Genomic DNA, 26,112 nt, shown 5'->3' with positions numbered 1-26,112 from the left:
CAAAAGATAGCAGAATAGAGTAAGGAAACAAAATTCATTGTATGGTCTCTCAACAAAAATTGAAAATGTGCATGGTAAGGATTTGTATAGTGCGCAGAACAGGAAATTGATAATACGTTTTAGTGTCTGAATAGAGCCACAGTGGTAGTAAATATAGCAGATGGCAGCAGGTAGTCAAGCTGGTGGATTACGTTTGGTTATTTGCAGTGATAAAATGAACGCAGATTACTCGGCAGAATACAAATGGGCTATGAATGGGGGACGAAGCGCCTTCATTTTGGAGTGAGCGATATCAGGTTTGATGATGGTGATGATGATGATGGATGTGCTTAGTTCATTCACATCGACTCACCGCTGATTCTGAGAAGCGTGAATAGAGCCAATATCGCGCCCCATAATACTCTAAAAAGCACGTTATCTCTTTGGCGGCATCGTTTAGATTAATAAACCACATCAGGAACAAGATTGCCACGGTGTGAGTGGTTGTATATACCAGAAAAAAGGTGCCCTGGAGGAAGTGCTTCTGAAAGGTTGTCAACACGTTCATCATCATCATTTGAGCAGTCACATGATCAAGATAGCCTAAAAAGATTTGAAGCATAACAATTTTGCGAGATATTATGTAGCATTATTAAATACGTTCAGCAGTCTCTAGCGCTGCCTATGTTGATGTGAAGGTTTGCGAGAGCTGTAGCTTAAAAATTACCACGAAATCTAGAGGGACGTTGCCTGGCTGTTCAAGCCCAAATCACTGCCCCACTGCTGTCCTCTGGCTTATAAATGTTCGTCGCTTCGTCACATAGGAAGAAAAACTAAGGGCTTCACGTAACAGCTGTGAAGCTCGGTCGTAAGAAATAAAAGGGTCTCTATGGGTTGTTTTTAAAATGGAGTGTGCAGTAGCAGTCGTATAGCTGAACAATAGTAGTACCCACAATGAAGGATGGTGCTGAAAACGTTTATTGCAGAGCAGTTATGAACACGCAATCCTTGGGCCACCGCACAAGCGGACTTAACTCGGGAGTTTCATGACGCTCCAGTCCGTCCTGCATATGGCAATGGCTTCCTTGGCTTGAGAATAGAGCCGACGCCAGCCCTTATTGGTCTATGCCATCTCACCGAACGAGTGGATGAACTTTTGTGAGAACACCACATTGGAAGCCACGTGTACCCGTTTGATACAACCTCATGATAAAGCGCTGGTGGCCTGGTTTCCATGATTCCCGGAGTTGACCTGTACCAGATCTATGTGGCGGGGATGGTTGCTGTGATATAGTGGATTTCAGTACGCAAATTGCAGAGATAACTCCGTTTCGTGCAAAATTTTGCGTCGCAGTTTAAAGTTCGGGGTTATGTATCGGGCTTCCGAGCGTGTGATGGCTGCGCAGTTATGACCCTTTCGACCTTCTCTGAGGTGGTCTTGGGGGATATATGAAGTGTAGCAACGGGTTAGAGCTGGCTACTACCATGCATTCACGACATCCACCCACACTGCATCATGTTCGGCGCCAAACGTTTTTTTTTTTTTTTTTTTTTTTTTTTAGTTTGCGCTAAATGGGGAGGAAACCTGGAGCAGCGAGCGGATATCCGCTACGCGCACACAGCCCATGATACGTATACAGTCCAGTCGGCCTGTGCCGTGAAGGAAGATATTAGAGAAGGGCTTCGTAGCAGGAGTTTAAATAAAAATGGACAAAATTTATTCTTACTCTCCCTGAGTTTCGTGGCTTACTTCGAATGGCATAAGCCAGGTATTCCTTTTATTACGTAAGCAATACTGCTCCAGGTTTCGAGCCATCGCGTATCCCCGGCGGACGCCGTCCTTGACCTTGAGCCGCAGCCAAGGTCAGCTGCGTCGACACCTGAACCGCGCCGTATTTTGTCTCGCGCATGGTTCATAATTGGGTCAGCGTACTATAGTCCACCCCTCACTCCTGAGTCGCGTTCGAAGCGCAGCAGACGTGGTGACCAAGCCGACTTGCTGCCACCATACTATTTGCAAGGAGGACTGCAAGCGTATTGAAAATCTACAATTGTTTTATTCGCCAATGCCTACAAGAGTATCTGTATAATATAGGCCCATATTTCTACGCGCGACATTAATGCATCGTAGCCCTCTGACTCAAAGCCTGACTGTGAGTCCCGCAGTCGGTGCCGGTTCGCTGGTTGCACCGGTTTCCTCAACAGACGACGCAGATGAGACTTTCTGCCTCTTCTTCCTCCTGGACTTTCTATTACTGCGGGTATCCTGAGAGATTCGCTCCAGCGATATCCGCGTCGAAGCCGGCGAACCGGTTCCATTCGACCGGCCAGGCGAAGGTGGACCGGCAGTGCTTGCCTTATGTGCATCTTTCTGTCGTGACGAGGAGCCAGCGCTGTAACGGTGAAAGTAAAGAGAGAGCAGAGGTCAGCCGTATGTAAACAGCCTGTTATTAGGCAAGAAGAAATGGGGAGGACAAAAGAATGCAGGGTGAAGCAAATATAGCCCCAATTAAAAATTATGAAGCTTGGCCTCTGCAGGTTACCACGGTAGACCGCAAGCGCTACCGCGCAGCTTAATGCAAGCTTCGCGTGAAGAGCGCCATGGTTTTAGCTGACACCAGCTATTCAAGTACCTGAGCTACCGCTCCACATCATATTTCCAAACGTAAAAAAAAAAATTGTATGGGACACTTTGGACCACTAAACTGTGATGAGGCGAAAGCCTCTTCTGCGCGGTGGTCCGAAGACCTCCACTATAGGCACCTCTTTCTCTTTCTTCACTCCCACCTAACTCCTTTTCCTTACGGCTCGGTCAAGGTGTCCGGAAATACTGCGCCTTTTCTTTCCTGTAAACTAATTTGAGACGCCGCTGATGCCTACTGTACTACGTCTGCTTCCGTATGCTGTATGGTAAGAAGTTCCAAGAAGCGCCAAACGAAAGGCGCCGCACGGACGCCTGGATCGGACGCCCGGCAGGGTCTTGGTGGCATCATGAGCGGATGCGACGTCATTATGACGTGAGTTTCGATTATTAGACATGACCGGATGTGACATCATCATGACGTCACCAGGTGATGACGTCAGTCACAGTCATCTTGGTCATTATCACCATCACTATCACTAACTACCACTATCATTATCAGTCACTATCTGCCACTAACTAGCGGTGGCGGTCTCCATGGCAACCGTGTTGGCATGACGCTAGATAAGGAGAACTAAGATATGTTTCCCACATGGCCGGCGTGGCTGTCAGGATGATTGACAGCCATAGCGTGACCGAACGGTCGTTTCGGCATGGGGCATACGCTACACATAGATGCACACGGGCAGACAGCTTCATAGCCATTTTCAAACCCTCCCAACGTAACCACTCTAGAATTTCACGTGATAATATATGCCATACGAGATGTCTATCTGCTCACTAAACACTAAAACTTGAACATCAACATCCACGTGACTCCAGTAAAGCATCTCGTAGCATACAACACCGACAAGCGTGAGCCCAATCTACATCATAATAGAATACCTTAACTGCAATCCAAACATTAGAATCATAATACGTAATATACCTGTTCATGCTGGGGTTGAGGGAAAAACTGGCTCATCGACTTGCCCGCGAAATCAGCGTCTAGAAAGCCATCGATAGTCTGGCCCAAACCAGTGTCAAGAAAAGACATCGCAGCATACGTAACAAACAGCTGGGACATAGCGGAACATGTCAGAAAGCTGCACAATCTTCTCACATCCTTTTTGCAGTATGCTTGCCCAACTGTCAGGAGATCAGGGAAAATACGGAGTACATCATGTGTTCAGGAGATCAGAGCAGATACACAGCATATTATGCGGCAATGTAATGACGCCATCATCTCCCCATATTTCTCTTGTCCCCTGTTTCCTTCCTGGAGTGCTCGGCCTCATTCGATATCGGCAAACGAACTGCGTCTCTAATAGTTGTTACTTTGGGCGTTAAAACTCGTGTAATGTGACATAGCTTAAGTCATTTCCTCCTCCTCTCCCTCCTCATCCTCAGTGGATATAGAATTCGCACAGTGCGCATAGTCAACGGCGTGCCCAGGATAGTTTAAGTTATTCAAGAGATGAAGCATCTTCGCTAAAGAAACCTTTATGTTGTGAGAAAAGCTGTGACCCGTGAAAACTTCAGTGCAGATCTGTATGGGAACATGTACACGAGTCAGTGCTGCCGCTCTATGCAACAATGAACCTTATTTTGAGACTGTACTACATTCCTCAGCTGCATTCCGAGAGCCAAGTGGCATCTAGAGTGTGCGTACCCGTCCGTGGGAGTGACGAAGGCTCTGGCCGTCTCAGGTGGCGTTGTGCGGCCAGGTGGTGCTGGTTCCGGCGCTGCAGGCGGTGATGGCGGTGGCTGGCGACTCTGACCACCAGAAGGCGTGGTCGCCGGCTTGTCTGCGGCGTCGGCTTCAGTCGCCAACTTCTGCTGCTTAGCGCCCAGTACGTCTCGCATCAGGCCGGAGCCGATGAGCAAGCTGCATTCCGCACCAATTGTGTTTAGAATAGACGAGAGTTATGCGCTCGCGCAGTTAGCAGCAATTATTTTACGCATTGTTTTAGTGGTTACGATTATTATAATGGTAAGAACATTAAAGACAATCACGAGCACCTAATGGCCGGCTATTCACAGTTAAAGCCTGTCTCTTGAGAGTTTGACAACGGTCCGGACACTCGGACGTACAGTAAAGGTTTAGCAGCATTGCAGTAGGTTGCTATGTATATGATACGCAGTTGCCGGAAACGTATGCAACAGACGTGGCTTAACAGTTAGTTTGCTGATAGCAAATAGAATACGAGTGACACAGTCCTCCACATAACAACAATATTCCATGAAAACTGTTTCATGAACGACGCCGTTATCAGGTTATGTCCTAACCAGGAACTACCGTCTTCAGAAATAACTGCTGTAGCTCAGTGGGTTGGGCATCTGCTTCGCATGCGGGAAATAAGGAGCGCACTTACAAAAATATTGTTCCGAATTCATTTAACCATTACTGGTCAACGTTGGCAATTTGTCTTAAATTTCGTTACGCCATTGTGGGAATACTGAGGCCGTCTTCAATTTCAGAAAGTTGGCCCATGCTTTATCATTGAATCTCCGTTGATTCATGTTGAGGTGATATTGCGTTGGGTTTCAAAGAAATTTTGTTGGTATTGCTAAGCCCTGCCAAGAAATGCAGTTCGCGGAGAAAATATGGTTCTCTTTAATTGCAGGCAACGAGTGATAAAACGTTATTGCCGTAGCCTGCGTTGTCGTGGTGCCTTTAGGGTCACTTTTTAACGGTGTGCTGTTAGATCGTGTATGACACTTCACCCACATACCGCGGGTTGAGGCCAGAGCAAAACAAGGGCACAGCCAGCATGCACTGCGCTCCAGCGCTTCGACTCCGAGGGAGGCAAGTGCAGAAGTTATAGGCACAAGAGTTTATTATACAGAAAGCCGCGCTACAAACACTGTACTAACCCCCAAACTTCGTTACAACCTGTAGCCCAGCCGCAGCACCCGAGAGCGGGGCCGCGAGCGCAAGACAAAAGTTACGCGCTCTCGGTAGAGCTAAGGGCGCTCGCAGGCCGCACGACCAACCAAAGGATTAAAGCGCGCGACACATCACGAGGGAGGATGAGGGATGCGCGGAGCATATCTCGACGACACAGGTTGCACGTCGATGGCTCAGCGCGCGTCGCCACCGGCGGTGACGGAGAACCGTGCCAAATCAGGCAGAAACGTCTGCGCCGCACAGGCGAACGCCCGACTCCATTATGTCCATGGATTCGAGCAAACATACACGGTGCGCGCGCTCACAATCTACGGTCCCCCGGCCAAGGCTGGGGAATCCGGAGGAAACAACGCACGCACCTGCTGCTGCCCAAGCCGATGGCGGTCTCTCCAGTACGCTTCCCGTGCGGTGCCTCGTGTCGGAACAGCACTCACTATGCCACCAGGAGGTGACCAAGTGGAGACGCGAGTCCGACGCGACATCATAGAAGGGGGGGTGATTTAATTTACAGCAATTCTCAGACGAGCAACCTTCAGACGGGGCCAGCAGTGCGACTTCCGTCCCCTTCTTTCCGCATTAACCCTACAGGGGGTCTCTAGTTATCAGAACAGCAGCAGCATTCGCTTGTTTCGAGTAGCTCCGGGAGCACCATCTCCACATGACTATGTTTGTATATAAACATAAGTCGTTGTGTGCCTCATCTGTTATTTGTGTTCCGTGTTTTGACAGTTTTTTGAACGAACACGTACGAACTGACCAAGATTTCAACTTTGCTGTTTAATAATGTTTGTATATACATAAATAACATTAGCATGGCATATCAAGAAAGAGTTTTATACGAGACTGTAAAATAAGTGATGACTAAAAATTCATTGATGTTGAGTCACCTCAGCGGGTTGCTTTGACAAGGAAATGCCGGCAAAGTTACTGAGGTGTTCTCTATTGACCCTTATATCTATTTCATATCCAGTCTGCTCATATTTCGTTTAAGCTAACAGCGAATAGCGTTGGAGAGTAAGTGTGTCCTTGCCTAATGCCCTCCTGTATGGATACGAAGTACCGACGACAGTAGGAGAGCTTAGCAACTATCTGGCTATGGATGTGAGATATGTCTATTGCGTTAATGTTGCTGTTGTCGCATTAGCGATCTGTGACGCCACGGGTCACGCCGTCACAATTTGTTTAATCAGAGGGACCCTTCATGGCATAATGAGCGGTGTAACTACACCCTGGTCTATCAGCGTGGCGCGTCATTATAGCCACGTGCAACACTTACCTGAACATGGCCGACACGATGAGGATGACCGTGACGCTGGCTAACATGCAGGCCGTGCGGAAGGGGAATCGCTGCTCGCCGCGCAGCTTGTCAAAGAGCGGCAGCTGTACGGCGGCTTCCAGACCGACCTCGGGCACGCCGCACAGCGCTCGAAGAAGGGCAGCCGTCGCGAAGCCCGCCAGGCAACCGTACGCGTTGCTAGGCAGGTAGAAGGCGGCGAGTAGCTGTGGGAACAGCGTCACGTAGGCCAAGTCAGCGCAAAGCCGCAGAACTCCTGCCGTAACGCGAAGGCTGAGCGATACCGACAGCGAGAGGGCACCTGAGGCGACAATGCTTAGCCGAAGCACCAAGCACATCTCCCGTTCCTGGGCCTGCGTACGAGAGGGGACCGAGTTCGTGTGATGGAAAATAGAAGCTGTCTAATTAATTTATAGGCTATTTATATTTTAGAGCTTAGAATAGTTGGTAAGAGCCACCGTGTCCAATGCTTGCCCCTCTAGGACATTCTTCCCTTTTCACTTTCTTATTCTTTTATACTTTTTAACTAGAGATAAACTTGGGAGAACACTACGCGGATCACTATACTGTTTACGTACAGCCGGCCTGAGCAAGGCGTGGTAGACGTGCGTAGCCACGGAGCCCATGGCCAAGCAGCCTGAAGCCAGGGAGGACAGGGCAGACGACACTAAAGCTGCCATTATGACGGGGCCGAATATAGCCGGCGTAAGACGCTCCATGGCATACGGCAGTAGGCGGTAAAAGGCCTCCACACCCGCCATCTGGGCTGGCTGGTCCGCCGAAATGGCCGTGAAGTCTGGTTGGCAGAAAAATGAAAAAGTATGCATTTTTTAGAAAGACCGGCTCAGAAAACGGCACTTGCATTTCGCAGGGAAACATTTACAGCAGCTGGTGCGTAATTCTAGAGATGGGCGGATTGATATAATAGCACAATGACAGTGTGACGAAGACTGTCGCAGAAGACTGGCTCATCCAGAGCGATGTCCTTTCAGAGCAGAGCGCTCTGCACGTTTATTGGACATTTTGTCATCATTAAATTGCACCGCACTATCGTGCCACACAGTAAAGATGTAAAAATGTAAATTCGCTTATAGGAAAGAAAAGGCACAATATCTGTCACACTTCTTGACGGACGCCTGAACCGTGCCATAAGGGAAGAGGCGGAAGCAGAAGTGAAAGAGGGTGGTTTGGTTTGGTTTGGTTTGGTTTGTGGGGTTTAACGTCCCAAATCAACTCAGGCTATGAGAGACGGCGTAGTGGAGGACTCCGGAAATTTTGACCACATGGGGTTTTTTAACGTACAGCACACGGGCGCTTTGCTTTTCGCCTCCATCGAAAAGAGGAAAGAGAGGGGGGGAGGGGGGGGGCATTTTCAGACGCGCAATCCGTGAGATAGCAATGGCGCCTTTATTCGTGTGTTGTCTTCTATTCTGCTTAGTGCATCAAAGCGGAAAGAAAGACGAAGGCATTCCAACAAAAGCGCTGATATCATTTCTTTTATCCCACCTTGGTTCGTTGGTAACAAAATGAACACGTAACAACTCGCCCACATATATTATTTGCTCAGTGTCTCCTGTTTGTATCCTCAAAGTTACATGCCGGTACCTGTGCCTGCGATGAACGTTTAGTCAATTCTCGGCGTGTTCACCTAAACTTTAAGCAGCGCCAAACTTCCGGAACGTTTGGCTGATGATGATGAAGGAAGCTGCAGCTTACCCCATCTTGCGGCCAGCTGGCGAACCTGGATGGTCAGGGTTGACTAAACTCTGGGGCAAGCCAACTCCGCATCTCGTTTGTGCAGGTATGAAAAACAGCTTCTGAATTTTTGTCAGTACCATGTTATGACTTATTCATTCTCAGCACCACTGAAGACGGAACGGCAACTATTTTAAGAGTACATATTGTATGAGAACAATTTAGCACAAAACAGGGTGAGTACAGGAGTGGCAGCGTCATCCTCTCTGCCTCTCTAGTGCACGTCCTGTTCGGCGCTAACTTGGTTTCATACAATGTGCACTAACTATACCAGCAACAAGTTTTACTTCAGCAGTACATATCAGTGTGTGTACCTTATGCCAATCAGGAAGTATTCAAATACCTTTCAACTATACGATCGACCTGACTGAGCTATTGCTACCCGATTTACAACCGTTCGTTTCCTCACACTAGACTCGTATCTGTAACGAGGAGTTCGGAGGCTAGGCAGCGAAACGTTTTCTTGAGGGCCAGGTTCTGCGCATGAGGCGAATATGTGCGTGTTCCGTTCACGCACCCAGCCAACGTGGCAGGGGAAGCACTTTTTTGTTCAGCCCGCCTGAAACCATTGTTTCACCGCGCACAAGGAGTCCGAATGAAAGGTGAAATGAGTTGCACTACGCGAGGGGGGAACGCACTGGTCCACTTGGCGGCGCTCCCGACGATTATAGGAGGCAGCGCCGCGAGGAGGCAGCCGAAGCCCGACAGATACGAGATGATCTTGGCCGTCACTACTTTGTCGCTGCACAGCACGCCCTGGAAGAACTCCTGCGAGCAGAAACGTGCAATGCGGGGTTATCCAACGCCTGGTCCGAGGGCGACCGTCAGAGATGCTACGGCGATCTCTCGCTCTTCTCTTATCGCCATTTCAAAAAAGTAATAAAAGCGCTACACCCAAGAGACACGGAGGGGGACACAGCGCTGTGTCCTCCTCCGTGTTTCTTGTGCGTAGCGCTTTTATTATATTTGAGATGAATATACACCAACTTCCTCAGTTGTCTGCCTTGATGCTCTTATCGTCTCTGCTCAAGCGCCAGAGGCTTTGACGCATCTAGATTTAGGTCACTGATGTTTATGATTTAGGTCACTGATGTTTATCTGGTCAGGAACTACTGAGAGTTTTAAGCTATCAACTTACCGACCGTATTGCTGATTAGTTACCCGCCTGGCTCACTGTGTAAGTGGTTTAAATATGAATTAAATATAAGGGATTGTTTGCATCTGTTGATTGCATTGATTTACTAGTTATACCGCTTGGTTGAGAAGCTGACTCCTTTTTTGCCAGTGGCCAACCTGGAGCGAAAGATTCTACTTGGCCTCTCGCAACCATCCATGGTCGGTCGGAACATCGAAGTTTGGTCAGTCTGCTGAACGATAGCGTTTAAATCCTGGGGTTTAAGTGCATATATATAAATGTCTTTCTCAAATAATTTACCCTAGCATAGGGCGAGACCGATATACCTGGAGAGCTGGGCTATAGTTTCGTATTACCGAGTAGCATAATCTTCTGGCATTTTTTTTTTTTTCACCTCAACTGTCCATGTTAGTGTAAACACGAGTGTACGGTACTAATTCGTTGCAAGCAGAGGAAAACTTCCGCATCGCTGAATGCCGACATACACCCTTAATCTGGTTCCACATAAGTTCCAGTTACAAGTGGAGCCTTTAAATAGGTTTCACTTGTAACTGAAACTTTTGTGCAACCAGATTAAGAGCGCAGTGTGAGAGCGCTCGCCTGTCTCGCGATGCCTCCCAGCGCTGTGGCACACACGATGTCGAAGACGCTGATGGCCTCTTCGGTGCTGATGGTTCCGGTCGTGCTGGTCTCGGGACTCTTCAGCGTGCCCACATCGTGGTGACTCATGCAGAACGGCACACAGATCCACTGCACGCGCGCAGGAGGTAGACGCTTGTGATGTATATACTGATTTGTATGACACCTGACGCACTCATAGTGACGCTGAGTGCGAATAAGAAGCAAATACGCGAGGATTTAGAATTAGCACAGAGAGCAATCGACCGGCGTCCCTTATAGCTTGACATCAGTAGAGGGAACTTATTGTCTTCCACACACATAAGTACTTGTATATACACACACACGCACTGTAGTAATTACATGGGAGGACAACGAAAGGTGCGATACTAGCAACAATCACATAATAATAGTTATTCCGTGCTCATCAATACCTACAGAACACAAGCTCAAAAGGAATTACAATGAGAAACTTCATGGCAGATGATTAAATCTTATATGGCAATACACTTCCTCATGATTCGAGGTACGTAACAACTAAAGAAAAGGCTCTGTGAATTTTCGCCCTTAGTGCAAGAAAAATCAGCGCCTGCAACCTGATCAGCTTACGCGTCACAATGTGTTATGCTTTCGTACCGCCTCAGGTAATCGTTCGCCGGCTATCAGTGGTTGTGACGTCACGCAAAAAAGCCCAATTAATAGCGCCTATAAAGGCTCCGAAAATGGTTAGAGAGCCGGATAGGAAGAGATGGCGTGGTAGCGCTCTACTTTAATTCACATACTTGGTCGAGGCCAGCTGTGGTTTGTAGAAAACGTTTAGCGTGACCACGAAGGCCGATGACAGCGTTGACATACTCAAGATTTCGCGCACGAGCACTATTTTTTTTTTTCACACATACTGCGCATGCTCACTAACCATGCCGATGCTGCAGGTGATGAACTGCACGGCGTCCGTGTAGACGACGGAGTAGCATCCTCCGAGCGTGGTGTAGGTGAGCACGAAGCAAGTCATGAATATGGCACCCACGGACTCGTTCACGTTCGTCATGTCCTGGAACACGAAACCTGTCGAGTACGCCTCCGCGTTAGGGTGCGCTGTAGTCACGTTCCAACAATGCCACCACCTTCAAGCCGGCGCCTTCGCTTAGTGTGATAACAATCACTCTTCACTTAGTAGACTCTGTTTTTTTCACAGTTAAGGATTGCTTAGATCTCTGATATCAGAATGACCTTTTGGTACGAAAATGTCTTTATGTAATAGGACTTCGACACTTGAAACCAGTATTATATGATCTCTGCTCAGGGTACCAGAGCCGCGGCCCTTTCGGAATAATACGGCAACGCCCGAACGAGAATGAAGATATGTGTCAACGCAGCTGAAATAAAAAACGGTGCAGTTGTGAAGTAGCAGAGAGGAACTAGAGGCGCCTTTGTGCAGTCGTGGAATACGTCACTTAAAAAGATCCCGGAGAAAGAATAAACGAGATCAAGTCATTAGTACATCTATGTATTCACAGCAAATATTTCAGCCTGACAATAAACGTTAATCGACCGTGAGATAGATTTCAGAATTCGTTCCCCTTGAAACATAACGTCATTAAATGTTTTTTTTTTTTTCCACTAGGTAGATATTCCCAATTATTGACCTAGTTTCGAGTGCTCGCAATATCTAGTCATTTTTCGCTGACAGAGATCGCACCCGCAACATCGGACTAAGCAGTAGACCACCATATCCTCCCATCCAGCTTGGCGTACGGTGGATCTTCGCGGTGAAATGGCGTTATAAGTAAATAAGCCTGAAAAAAAAAAATTAAAAGATGAAATATGCCACCTTGTTCAGGATTGCTTGCACATCATCACATTATTCGAGTCACCGCTTTTAAACGTTTTCATCAACGGCTCCCACGTATTCTTGCTTTGCCAGATACGATCGCTAATAACACGGCCGGATATGGCAACATCTTTCCGGCCAACTTCTTGCTTCTGTACCACGTGTGACTCTGGGTTGTCATTGACTTTGAATCAGTCGATATTGTCGACCATAAACCTTGATTGCTCATTGGAGGGTCAAATTCTAAAGTTAAAGTTCAGCTACTTTGGTCATTTGATGAGAAGAGAGGAGTCGCTAGAGAAAGATTTGATGTTGGGAAAGGTTGAGAGTCACCGGAAAAGGGGTAGGCAGCGAACGCGATGGTTAGATGGCATCCTCGAGGCGCTGCAGATGAAGTTATGTGATGTTAGGAAGATAGTGAAAGACCGGAAAGCGTGGCGTGATATGGTCCATAAGGTCACGAAGAGTCGGACACGACTGAACGACTGAACTGAACTGAACTGAACTTGTTCTACACATCTTGTTAACCACTCGAGTATTCTAATAGTCTACCAGCTGCCAATATATCCGTGCAATTGGAAAACGGCACTTCCAAAAAGCGCGCTGTAGACGGATTGGATGCTGCTCACCGACGAAGCTGAGCATAGAGGCGCACCAGAGCAGTTCGCCAATTAACACGGGTGCCATAAAGAGGAAGACCGAGTAGCGGCCCACGTGCTCGTGGAACACGTCCAGGACGGTGACGTAGTCGCGCTGCCGGACCTTGGCCGCCAGGAAGCGGCCACCTGCGCACAGCAGCCATGGGAGAGAAGGGAGGGGGACATGATATGGCAACAAGCACACCATTACGTCAAAGAGATGCGGTGGTGCCTAAGCCGGTAGTGTTTAGTGCGCTATCACCATAAGGCTCCCACACCGGCGAAAAGCAGTTGGCCGTCCGCCCGATAATCTGCCAGATGACGCGGCTGGTAGCTGATTGGCCGGCGGGTTCTGTGACGTCACGAGCCCTAATGTCATGGCCGGCTACTAATTTGTCGGCGGATAATGTGTCGTCACGAGACCTAATGTCACGACCGAATTGAATGGCGCCGTATAGTTCCGAAGCTTACTTCCGAGGAGAATAGAACTCAGCGGGTCCTTAGGAACAAGTATTCAGACACTATACTTCTAAGCCATGCATACAGGTTCTGAACTCGGTTCCTTTAACATCATTGCATGTACTACTCATAGGAGGGGCAGAGTCATGCCTCCAGATTTGGAGTGGTATGGATGAAGTACAAGCCACATGGTGTAGCTCATAAGCGAACCTCCTGGACTCTGAACTTTTGACAGACTGTAGATGCACTTTGCGACTCGCTTAATTCCTGATCACTTAATTTGTGCCTCTTTTATGTGTCGTTATGTCAACCGAGGTGGCAGCCACTGCGGTACGTGTCTTGACAGCTTATAGCTTATACACGCACCAAGTACACTGCGTACCCTGTTTACAACTCTAGCAACAAGTGGTTCGTACGTCATTAGGAGACATGGTAATTTATGCCAATGTAATAATGAAGCTGTATTCAAGTTCGTTAAAAGAGTTTGTTCGAGATTTGCACAGAAAATACGGTAGAGGGGCTTAAATAAAATAATTAACTAGCGATCATTGCGATTGGTACAAAAGGAAGTGCGTTACAATGTGGGCTCCTATCTCGTGAGCGCTTTGTGTCGACAAACTGAATTTACTAGGAGCTGTGTGAAAGTTCCTTGTCAACCTGTTTATGTGGGTTTAATCCCCCACCGCGGCGTGTGAATTCCTCCATGCGCGTCAAATGGCGCTTATACTCGCGCCATCTTGGGGTTCAAGTGCTTGGATGGTCTTTGCGTTTGTAAGTGGGCAAATGTTGATGCCACGGACGTATATTTTTTTAAAGAGCATCACTTACCTATTACGAGGGCTAGACCACAGCCGACAGGCAGATGAGCCCACAGTAAGCCATGGCGGTAGCTCACGTATGCGATCTCGCTCAAGTAGCTGCCGCCGGTCCATGTCGCTGCGTATGATATTTCCACGGGCCACAGTTTAATCAAAACAGTTTGGAAATGCACTCATGAATCGTTAGATATAAAACAGAACAATGAGTACCACTGAACTTTTCCTTCTTTTTTTCTGCGCCTATATTGGTGTTTTAAAGAGTGAAATCCGTTGTTTTGGAACGAGTTATGTTAATTTCTAGCAATTACATGCCGTTATATCTACATGTGGTTTGCTTTTGTACTCGAAGTGACATCTGTAGTGATTATATACGTATGAGTACGGATACATGTACAGTAATATTATGCGTGTTTTAATAGACTCGACATCGAGTTTACGCAGTGCATGAATTGTGTTTGAACATGTTTGTATTTTTGTACGATGACGCCTGCCAAACTACTGTAATAGACCCCTTTCGTAAATGTTAAGTCAGCTTCACCCCTATGCTGCATTCCCCTCTAATGGAGGAACAGCAATGTATTGAAACATTATATTATGGCCATAATTCATATCATTTATGCATCAGAACATATTCGCATAATTGCTCTATTACCACTACATGCATCTGTGTAGAAGCAACATGCGATTTCAGGTCTATATCGCCGTTTTTCTGGCGGCCAGTGACGCCATGTTTGGGGAAAGAAGCAGCGTGGGAAAGCCTACTTAACGATTTTTGCAAGGGGTCCATTGAAAAGAGTTTTTCAGGGTTTAAGACGTATGCCTATGTTGCAGCACCGCTGTGTGTTCTGATGCGCAGTAGTCTACGGGTTTCATGTTTGCACAATCTTTTTCCCCACTTCTCGCTTGCAGGCCCTTGACATCGTCACACGTAAAGTAGCATAGTCGAGTGTCTTTCAAGTCCGGCGTTGTGGAAGAAAATACCGTTCACTGAAAACATTCCACCAGTAGCACGGCATAGACAAGTCGGGGAGTCAAAATGGGTAAGTTTGGCGGAAATTACTACCGTGTTTTAGAGAATGGTAACAAAAAAAAGTCACGCTTTTTTTTTTTCACTTATTAAGTTTTCAAGCTGCTGCAAAGAAAAAGTGCTTGAAATATAGAATTTAGAGCCTAGGCATGGGAATTATCGCTTGTGGCGTGGAACATCAATGCAGCTAGATATCTCATTGCAACGGTCTGAGAGGGAGTGAATATGACTTCTTTAGGGGCTAATGATTGGGCAGCGCAGTTAGTCCTGAAATGAGCTAACCTTTATGACCATTTTCCTCTCTTCAGGCTTAGAAAGCCTCCTTCAAGGACCCTTTAGGCTCACCGGTGAGCGAGGCGGTGCCCACGGCGGGGCCGATAGCCCTGTTCGCCACGACAAGGCCCATCAGCGCGTTCTCTCCGCCCTCGAGCGTACGCCGATGGAGTGAGGGCTCCGAGGGCTGGGGTGGCACGATGCCCTTGCGGCGTTTTCCGTGGCCTGACATGGCGCCCACGTATAGCACGAACATCAAGTACACGAGCACAAAAAACGCCGAAGCCGTGCTCAAGACCATGGCTGATGTTCCTAGGTCACCGGGAATCGTTCCTCTTGCGAGCACCGAAGCGGCGCCGTGCCTCGCACTTTCTTCTTCTTCTTCTTCTTGGCCTCTGGAAACATGGCATATGTGCAATAATAGAGTTAAACGTTAATCTAGTCAACATTTTGACTCCCAATTCACTGGACAGTGCCAGTACTGTGGGGAGGTGGCTGACACCTACCACATGGTATGGGCCTGCCAACAAAACCCATCCCTTCCCCCGTCCCTAACCCTTCCCGGGAGGTCTGGGAGGCGACCTTGCTCGGCTGCTGCGATCTACAGGCCCAAAGGGCCTTAACGCGGCGTGCGCGGGCGGCGGCAACCGCCAGTGGGTCCCTGACTAGGGACTCCGCTCAGTATTGTAAGGACGAGGCCCTTAAGGTTCCGCGCCGAACAAACCTCCGTCAAAATTTGCAATACATGTTTTTACCACCAAAAGTGACAAAAGGTCACAAAAGGCCAAAAGTGGCTCCGTTGTCAGTGATGTGTTGTAAGGGATGGCGCGTTCCTTGTTTGAAGTTGTATTTGAACCACGTTTAAACTGCCGTTTTAACCAGTTTCTTAGTCAGCGCTCAGCACGCGATCCTCGCCAACACGACGGGTAGTCTAAAATGAGCACCTTGTTTATTTGGGAAGATATTTGAATGGCATCGGACGGTAAAGTTAGCGCCGATAATCAATACATGTACTCACATTTCCAAGAACGCCAGCGATTGCGTTACCGATCGCTAACCAGTGCCGTGCAGTATTACGACACCATGACTTCGTAACTCGGAGCAACGTAATAGGCCCAGCCTTAGATCGGCAGTATTGAACAAAACGGCTTATTCTCTCTCTCTCTCTCTCTCCTATGGACCTCGTCGCCCAAGATTGATCCCTGCAGCCTAAGTGCGACTACAGAGCCGGATTGAATGGAATCCGAATGGAAAAGCTGTTCATAGTATTTCAAGAAACATTGACCGCCGCTTTGAAGCTAGACCTGTTTGTCTAATGGTGTATTTAAATCAGTGGTTTGGGGCAATGTTCTTTGGCCCGTGTTTCAATGAAGGCTTTGTATTCAAAATTTGATATCCGTGTCGACAGCAACGAATACTGTGTTCCTTCGTGGCTCCTGGAAGACGCTCCGAATCGTGGATTGGGATGCGCTATTATTAACGAGGAAATATAAATGTAAGCATGAGCAGGAAGTCGATATTTGAGCAGTTTACGGGAGCAATTAAAAAAACAAAACATCGGACATATTTGGTAGATTCTAAAGCCATAACCCAGATATCAGCCTTCCTGAAGCTCTAGGTTCAGAACCAGATTAATATGCCAGCGCAGCGTAATGATGACCAGGAGAAGCGTCTTTTATATAGAGTAATCATCATCAGCAGCAGCCTGACTATACCCACTGCAGGGCGAAGGCCTCTCCCACATTTCTCCAATTAACCTGGTTCTGTGCTAGCTGCATCCACTTGACCCCTGCGAACTTCTTAACCTCATCCGCCCACCTAACTTTCTGCCGCCTTCTGCTACTCTTTCCTTCCCTTGGAATCCAGTTTGTTACCCTTAGCGATCATCGGTTATCCTCTCTTCGCACTACATGTACTGCCCATGCCCATTTCTTCTTCTTGATTTCCATTAGAATGTCAGTAACTTGAGTTATTTCTCTGACCCACTCTGCACGCTTCCTATCTCTTAATGTTACCCCTACCATTTTTCGTCCCATAACCCTTTGGGTTGTCCTCAACTTAAGTAGAACCCTCTTGGTTAGTCTCCACATTTCAGCCCCATAGGTGAGTACAGGTAAGATGCAACTGTTGTATACTTTCCTCTTGAGCGATACCGGTAAGCTGCTAGTCATAACCTGCGAGTGCTTACCAAATGCGCTCCATCCCAGTCTTATTCTTCTTGTAATTTCCTTTTCATGGTCCGGATCGGCGGTTACTACCTGTCCTAAGTAGACACATTCGCCTATATAGAGTACTGTGGGCGTAAGATCAGAATAACAAAAATCCACAAGGCGTCACTGTCGTGACGCTGGGGCTACGTCGACCCGGCCTTCACTTGGTAGCGTGCAGAGACTCGGGGTTGAAGTAGGATTGAATCTTCGAAGTTGGTGAAATATGTACAAGCAGGTTTAATGGCACTTTGAGAAACTTATTTACAAGATTATTTACACGAAAAAGAAGGGTACATCAGCAAAATGGCAAGCGTTAAGAGTTCATAGCGAGAAGCGACTGGCTGAGCCGTTTACCCAGGGCCCAGAGCGACATTTCGTGCTCTGCAGCGTCCTTAAAACCCCCTATGTCCAGCCCCTCTCTGAAGATGCTGACCAACCAAATCCAGGGCACGCCCCTCAGGTATCGGCATCCAATCGAACACATCACTGCACTGATGGTCTGAAGCACTGACTGGTCCGGCATTCATTCGTTGGGCGTGATCACTTGTTGGCGGGAAAAGCTTGGGAACGGCGAGGAGAGGAGGTACATTTCTATTCTTCAGCAAAGAAACCACAGGCTGGTTCTGACAAGTGGTTTTACTTCTCAGAAACCCGAGTGCACGTGGCGCCGCATCCGCTCCCAGCATTGTCCGTTTTCGACAATTGCAAATCTTTCCTGCATTCCTGGGAAATCACTTAATGGCTGTATGCGTCATGCTCCTTTCTTGTCCTGCACGTCAGCGGACATGTCACTCTGTCGTCTCCTTTGGAAAGTAGGCATTCCTCACTGGACGATAGGGCTTATCGACTGGAAGGGTGAACAAAAGAAAGAAAGCACTTCCTGCATTTCCCGCAGGGGGACGTTTCTTTGTGTTTTTCCAGACGTTCTCTTGGCAGGGTCAATTTGGCATTTGCAGAGTGTCCACAAAGCAAAACAGGCTTACAAAACAGGATTCCTGGAAACAGGCTCACTTAGAGCCATTGGACCATCACCACATATTCACAGCACTTATCCATGCCCACAGGCGAACAATAGAGCGCGCAAATGCGGATGCTTGGTCGTAACAGCCTCCTCCCCCGCCAGAAGAGTCTCGGAGGGCAGCAGTCCCAGCTGCTGCATGAAGAGACGACTTAATGGCCTGCACGTGAACGCTTGAAGCTCGCTGTTGCTTGTCGCGTTGTCTCGATTGTTGTAGGCCAAATTGCTCGAGCTGTCTGAAACTCAACCACATGTCGAAGCAAGCACTCGGCTCCCGTCTGAAGAGACCAGGTTAAAAGAAAACTGCCATTGTTGTTCGAGAAAAGCCCACTCTCAAGACGTTCGGGACCCACGTATTCCTAGAAAACCAAACGTGCTGCTTTACATAGCCACACATATACAAGCGCACGAAAAAAAAAAAAAAAAAAAACCTGATTATCAATTTGGATACATGGTGAGGAACATCTCGGACCGCTTAGAAAGAGCGGCTAAGCGCGTCCGCATTCCCATTTAACTTCCCCTTTTTGTATCTTATTTCAAAATTGTACTGCTGTAAAATCAAGCTCCACCTAAGAAGGCGACTGTTCTTCGATGTCGCAGTTTGCAGCCAAGCCAGGGGACAATGGTCCGTCTCTACGGTGAATTTGGCCCCTCCAAGATAGCACTGCAATTTTTGAATGGCCCATACAATGCAAGCGCACTCTTTCTCTGACGCGCAATAAGCCCTCTCTCTAGAACTCAGCTTTCTGCTCAAGTAGAGCACGGGGTGCTCATTACCGTCGTCATCTCTCCGGCAGAGAACAGCACCTAACCCTCGATCACTGGCATCACACTGGACCGTGAATTCTCGGCCATAGTCTGGAGCTCGCAATACCGGACGGCTAATCAGCACAGCCTTCAGGTTTACGAAGGAGGCTTCCTTTTGTTCGTCCCAGACTACATTTGTCGGTTCTGTCTTGCGGAGAGCGTCGGTCAAAGGGCTAGCCAAAGCTGAATAGTTAGGGATGTAGTGATTGTAGTACCCAGTCAGACCCAGGAATGCTCGAATTTCCGTCTTCGTGCTCGGCCGCGGGTAGTCTGCTACCGCAGAAATCTTAATCTCGCTGGGTTTCCTGAAACCTTGACCTACATTGTGACCCAAGTAGTCCACGGTCGCCCTTGCCAGGCAACATTTCTCGGCCTTTACGGTTAGTCCAGCTTGACGCAAAAGGCTCAGTACAGCTCTTAGATGTACCATATGGTCCGCCCATGAGTCGGAAAAAACCGCAATGTCATCTAAATAAGGCACCGCGAATGTTTCACACCCATTTAAAACCCTATCCATGAGTCGGGAAAAACAAAATGGAGCATTTTTGAGCCCGAAACTCATCATTGTTGGCTGGTAGCTGCCCGTCGGAGTGACGAAAGCCGCGTATCTGCTGGCGCGTTCAGTGAGCGGTACTTGCCAGTATCCTCGAGTAAGGTCCAGCGTAGTCACATATGCCGCTCTACTGACCTGTTCTACTCTCTCCTCAATATTCGGAATAGGATACACTTGATCCCTGGTGAGAGAATTTAGCTTTCGGTAGTCTACCACAGGCCTAGGGTCTTTACCTGGAGCTTCTACTAAGATCATAGGCGAAGCATAATCGCTTTCCGAGGGTTTTATTACTCCTAATTCCAGCATGCGAGTTACTTCCCTATCCAGAATTTCTCTTTGCCTTGGAGAAAATCGGTAGCACCTTGATCGCACTGGCACGTCTGAAGTCAGCTCAATATCGTGCTCAGTCAAATCAGTTCTGCCTGGCCTGTCCACGAAGCAGGCCTCAAACTCTGTTATTATCTCGCCCAGATCGGACAGCTGGGATTTCTTTAGTTCTCCTCTCTGCTCTGGCTTTTTGAGCAGCTCCTGAGCGTTGCTTCCTTTTCCGCTGAGGCAAATCAAGTTGTCCCCCATCTCCTCGGGAAGGTTTAACGTTAGATTTACCACGGCTTCCCTCTGCACATAAGGCTTCATAAGATTGCAATGATAAATGCGCACTTCTTTACGCCTACCGGGAATTTTCACTGCGTAGTTAGTGTTAGAAAGCTTTGCAACGACTTCAGCCGGTCCTTCCCACTGTACTTCGAGCTTATTCTGCCTTGAACTTCGCAGCAACATCACCTGGTCCCCGATACAAAACGTCCTTTGACGGGCTGTCTTATCATAGTACACCTTGGAACGAGCCTGGGCTGACTTCATGCTGGCCTCAACGAGTTCTTTAGTGTTATGTAAGCGATTCAAGAGGTTCAAAATGAATTCTACTACTGTTGGGTCTTCTCCGCGCCCCTCCCAGGCTTCGCGCACCATTCGCAAAGGTGAGCGCAGTGACCTTCCGTACACCAACTCGGCTGGGCTAAATCCAGTGGATTCGTGCGGCACTGACCGCAAAGCGAAAAGCGCTGCAGGCAGGCAGGTGTCCCATTCGCGCTTGTTCTCATAGCACAGTCCCCTCAGGACTCGTTTGAGAACAGAGTGCCATCTTTCTACGCTGTTGCTCTGCGGATGATGGATCGAGCTATGCACTACCTTAATGCCGCATCGCTCGAGAAATGAGGTGGTGAGGACACTCGTGAAAACGCTACCCTGATCACTTTGGACCTCGGAAGGGAATCCAACTCGTGCAAACACTGACAGCAGCGAATCCACTACACTCTCGGACGTCACCTCTCGCAGCGGAACAGCCTCTGGAAACTTTGTGGCTGGGCATAACATAGTGAGGATATAACGGTACCCTGACTCTGTCACAGGAAGTGGCCCAACTACATCTATTACTAACCGGTGAAACGGCTCGGTAATGATTGGTACTAACACCATCGGAGCTTTCCACTTATCTTGCGCCTTTCCAACCCGCTGGCACGTGTCGCATGACCGTACAAAATTTTCCGTGTCCTTAAAACATCCAGGCCAATAGTATTCTTGCAACAGCCTCTGCTTTGTTTTCTTTATTCCAAGGTGACATGACCACGAGCTGCCATGGGAAAGTCGCAGTAAGTCTCCGCGGTACTTTTGGGGAACGACTAATTGGTCCCGCTCTACTCCGCGCTTATCCTTGAATAAGCGATACAGCACTCCCTTTCTCATCTCGAAAGAAATATTGTTTGCTGTCTTAGTGGCGCGGTGGCGCTCCCTTATCTCCTGTATCTTGGGATCATTGGCTTGCTCTATAGCTAAGTCCTCTCGGGTTCCACTTAAAAGTCTCGTGAGATTACTAGACACTGGCGGCAAGAGGTTACTCTCAAGAACGTCCTCATTCCGCGTCTCATCAAGCTCCCTTTCAAGTTGACATATCTGAGATGCCTCGCTCTCAAAGTTTTCTGACCTGCTATCTTCCGCATTTACCACTGTTTTAACTGCCGTTTCCTCCGCTGTGGATTTTTCTGGAATGAGCAGTGTAGCTAGTTCTCGCGCCTTTGAACGTGTTAAGGCTTGCACAACTCTGTCTCCGAAAAGGATGCCCCTTTTTCGCAGCAGCATGTCCGATTTGTTGGAGAACAAATACGGATAGCACTTAGGAAGCTTTCCTGAAACGGCGGCCTCGGTTGTTAATTCGCCGAAAGGGCCCTCGATGACCACGTTCGCGATCGGCAAGCACACACTCTGTTCCTCAACTACCTGTCGGATCCATGCACACTGTCCTGTATAGTCGGAAGGCGATACATACGCCGGATGGACAACATCCATCGTTGCGGCCGAATCGCGCAGTACCTTGCAAGGCTTCCCGTTGACTACTAGGTCATGCAGGTAGGGTTCTAAAAGCTGCATATTTTCATCGCAGTCCCTGACATACGAGAAAGCAATCTTTTCTTTCCGGCAGTTGACGGCAATGTGACCCTGCTCATTACACCTAAAGCATGTGAGCGGCTTCCTAGCCTCAAGCTTATTCTTGGTGTTCTGCACGTTGGTCACTTCCCCACTTTTCTCACTGCCGTCCTTTCTTGGGAATTTGCCTGAAGAAACCTTCATTTCTTCGTTTCCAACTCTAGCAAAGTGCCTTTCCTGACGGTTTTTCACACTGAACTTGGGATTGCGGGGCCTATCCACTGCTGGGTTGCTGAATTGTCGGCGCGAAGCATACTCCTCAATAAGTTCGGCAGCTTCAGTTGCCGACTTAATTTCGCCTCGGTCCTGTAACCAATTTCTTTCTTTTTCTGGGAGGCAGTTATAAAACTGCTCCAAAAGAATTCGCTCGACTACAGCGTCCCTATCACTGTAGGAATCTGTGCTCTTTAGCCACTCGCCCAAATTTACTCTTAAATTGTACAGGAATTCAGGGTAACTCTCGTCCCTGGACTTAGTAGCGTTCCGAAAACGTTGTCTGAACGCCTCGGCGCTAAGCCTATACTTTCTCAGAAGGCAAGCTTTGACCTTCTCGTAGTTGTCCGCGTCCTCCTTGCTTAGCCGCGCGACAACCTCCGCTGCCTCGCAGGGCAGAACCGTCAATAATCTCTGAGACCAAGTGTCTCGCTGGAAGGACAGTTTTTCGCAGGTTCGCTCAAAGTTAGCCAGATACAGACCGATATCCCCTGATATCACATATGGCTGCATGTACTTTGACATCTTGAAATCTGCCTCCTTGTTGAGACGAGGTACCGCTAGCTGGGGACAATCGCCCGACCTCTTGCTCAACTCTAGTTCTAATTTCCGGAGCTCAATGTCTAGCTTCTTTTCCTCTCTTTCCCTCTCACGTTCGCGCTCCCTTTCCTCTTTTTCCCTCTCACGTTCGCGCTCCCTTTCCTCTTTTTCCCTCTCAAGTTCGCGCTCACGCCTCTTTTCTTCTTTTTCCCGCTCTTTCTGCTGTCTGAGCTGCTCCTCCTTTTTTTGGGCGATGAGGTTCCATGCTTCACTGAGCTCCTCATCATCGGCTCCCAAATCTGTGATTGCCTTTATAATCAAAGGTTTTCGTGCCAAACCACTTGTATCAATTCCCAATTCCTCACACAATAGCAACAGGTCCGGTTTCTGCAGCTTTTGTAGGTCCATGATCGCTCCGAGTGTCGGCTACTTCCAAAACAACAGTGCAAACTACCAAACCTAAAGGCGTTTCAACACTTTTTACCAGTTCTAAAATCTAACCCTGTTCTAGAACCTGGTCCACATCAGAAGAAAAGCCAAGCACTCACCCACACATGCGATCGATGTTCCGAGCTGCTTTCTTGTTGGCCGATTGTTGCTCCTGCTTGTTGCTTGAGATGCCACCTCCGATCACAAGATGTTGTAGCTTGTAGATCCAGATCCCACCTCCAGTCATCAGATGTTGTGGCTTGTAGATTCAGATCCCAACGCTGGTCACCAGTTGTCGTGACGCTGGGGCTACGTCGACCCGGCCTTCACTTGGTAGCGTGCAGAGACTCGGGGTTGAAGTAGGATTGAATCTTCGAAGTTGGTGAAATATGTACAAGCAGGTTTAATGGCACTTTGAGAAACTTATTTACAAGATTATTTACACGAAAAAGAAGGGTACATCAGCAAAATGGCAAGCGTTAAGAGTTCATAGCGAGAAGCGACTGGCTGAGCCGTTTACCCAGGGCCCAGAGCGACATTTCGTGCTCTGCAGCGTCCTTAAAACCCCCTATGTCCAGCCCCTCTCTGAAGATGCTGACCAACCAAATCCAGGGCACGCCCCTCAGGTATCGGCATCCAATCGAACACATCACTGCACTGATGGTCTGAAGCACTGACTGGTCCGGCATTCATTCGTTGGGCGTGATCACTTGTTGGCGGGAAAAGCTTGGGAACGGCGAGGAGAGGAGGTACATTTCTATTCTTCAGCAAAGAAACCACAGGCTGGTTCTGACAAGTGGTTTTACTTCTCAGAAACCCGAGTGCACGTGGCGCCGCATCCGCTCCCAGCATTGTCCGTTTTCGACAATTGCAAATCTTTCCTGCATTCCTGGGAAATCACTTAATGGCTGTATGCGTCATGCTCCTTTCTTGTCCTGCACGTCAGCGGACATGTCACTCTGTCGTCTCCTTTGGAAAGTAGGCATTCCTCACTGGACGATAGGGCTTATCGACTGGAAGGGTGAACAAAAGAAAGAAAGCACTTCCTGCATTTCCCGCAGGGGGACGTTTCTTTGTGTTTTTCCAGACGTTCTCTTGGCAGGGTCAATTTGGCATTTGCAGAGTGTCCACAAAGCAAAACAGGCTTACAAAACAGGATTCCTGGAAACAGGCTCACTTAGAGCCATTGGACCATCACCACATATTCACAGCACTTATCCATGCCCACAGGCGAACAATAGAGCGCGCAAATGCGGATGCTTGGTCGTAACAGTCACAGAAATAAATACAATGCTATACTTAGAACAAAAAAAAAATGATTCAGTCTTGTATAAACCGAGAGAAGGACTTAATGGTTGTAAAAAAGTACGAAATCGACAAATTCGTCGCCTCAGTTTACCGGCAAAATAAAGGAGATGTATATGGAGTCCGTACATTCATTCAACCAGGCCATATCAAGGCGTTGTGACATTCTCGCAAATGTACACCGAAGTACAAATGTTTATATTAATCCAACAGCATAGTCCGCCTTAATCACCAAACTTTGGTAACCAGACAAATTATACCAATTGACACCCTAATCCACCACTGATTCGTTCTAATCCCAAATTTCGGATAACTTGATAGGTTGTAGCAATCTGACCACAAAATCAACCCTAAACCACCGACTAATTCGTTTTAATAAAACATTAATTACCTCACTGAACGAACGCTCCTTAGACAATAAGCAGTAGTGTAGAAGTAACCGGCACAGCTTGCAATCGAAACAGGCGCTGTTAAATTCCGTGATCTGACACCTTTTTTTCTTCCAGTGTTTTTCTTTCTTAGAAGGCTCTTCTCAACGGTGGTTGCAGAAGACCCCGAATTTCCGTGCCAATTGTTAAATTTGGCGCCATCATGTGATTGGTTCCTTTAGGTCACGTGTCCTTGATTAATTCACTACCCTCTCGACCACTTTCGACTCGGCAACCTTCCTGACACAGAACGCGAGGTTTTCCTCTTGGCGACAGCCATAAATGTTGCAACATATAAGATATATTTCGACGTTAAGAGTGCCAGCGGTGTTTCTTTCTACCATGGCGGTGTTTTTAATAGTTCACGGTGCGAAGTGCGTGGGTGTCGCTTTTTCGGTTTACGATTTTCGCAAGGGGGCAGTCCAGCGGGAACAGGCGAATTCCCTAACAAGCTCACCGCGCGCACTCGCGCTTATCGTGCGGCGATGACTTGGCAGCCCGGACGTAAGCGGGATTCGCTCTGTTATCGGCGGTCTATCGGCGGCACGCTGGACGCCTGCGCTAAGGCGACACCACCGAGATTTTAACAAGGCCTTTGCATCGCCTTCTCTCCCATCAGCGAACGTCATGACAAGCGGATGAGCGATAAAGGATCAGCCACTGAATCTGCGCGTACAGGCTTGGGTAAAAGGGCGAGATGACATCATGTGACTCAACACAGATTCGCGCTCGCACCTTCATTTGCTGGTACTTTATCGCCATCCGCCCGT

General features: G+C 48.1%; 1 protein-coding gene across 1 annotated transcript; it reads right to left on the bottom strand.

Moving 5' to 3' along the window:
• Nucleotides 1-2,119: 2,119 nt before the first annotated feature.
• Nucleotides 2,120-14,172, bottom strand: LOC146182110 (high-affinity choline transporter 1-like). The gene is made up of 9 exons (XM_084575896.1): nucleotides 14,136-14,172; nucleotides 12,773-12,928; nucleotides 11,229-11,407; nucleotides 10,295-10,444; nucleotides 9,198-9,327; nucleotides 7,383-7,600; nucleotides 6,787-7,157; nucleotides 4,272-4,487; nucleotides 2,120-2,372 (listed from the first exon to the last, which is right to left on the bottom strand). The coding sequence occupies exons 1-9, from the start codon at nucleotides 14,170-14,172 to the stop codon at nucleotides 2,120-2,122; spliced, it is 1,710 nt and encodes a 569-aa protein (XP_084432022.1).
• Between the last annotated feature and the right edge of the window lie 11,940 nt (nucleotides 14,173-26,112).

This window comes from Amblyomma maculatum, chromosome 8 (assembly GCF_055883805.1).
Source record: "Amblyomma maculatum isolate TAMU_Amacu chromosome 8, ASM5588380v1, whole genome shotgun sequence".
Taxonomy (NCBI): Eukaryota; Metazoa; Arthropoda; class Arachnida; order Ixodida; family Ixodidae; genus Amblyomma; species Amblyomma maculatum.
The sequence above is the reverse complement of the archived record's forward strand: the minus strand, read 5'-3'. Positions and strand labels throughout refer to the sequence as shown.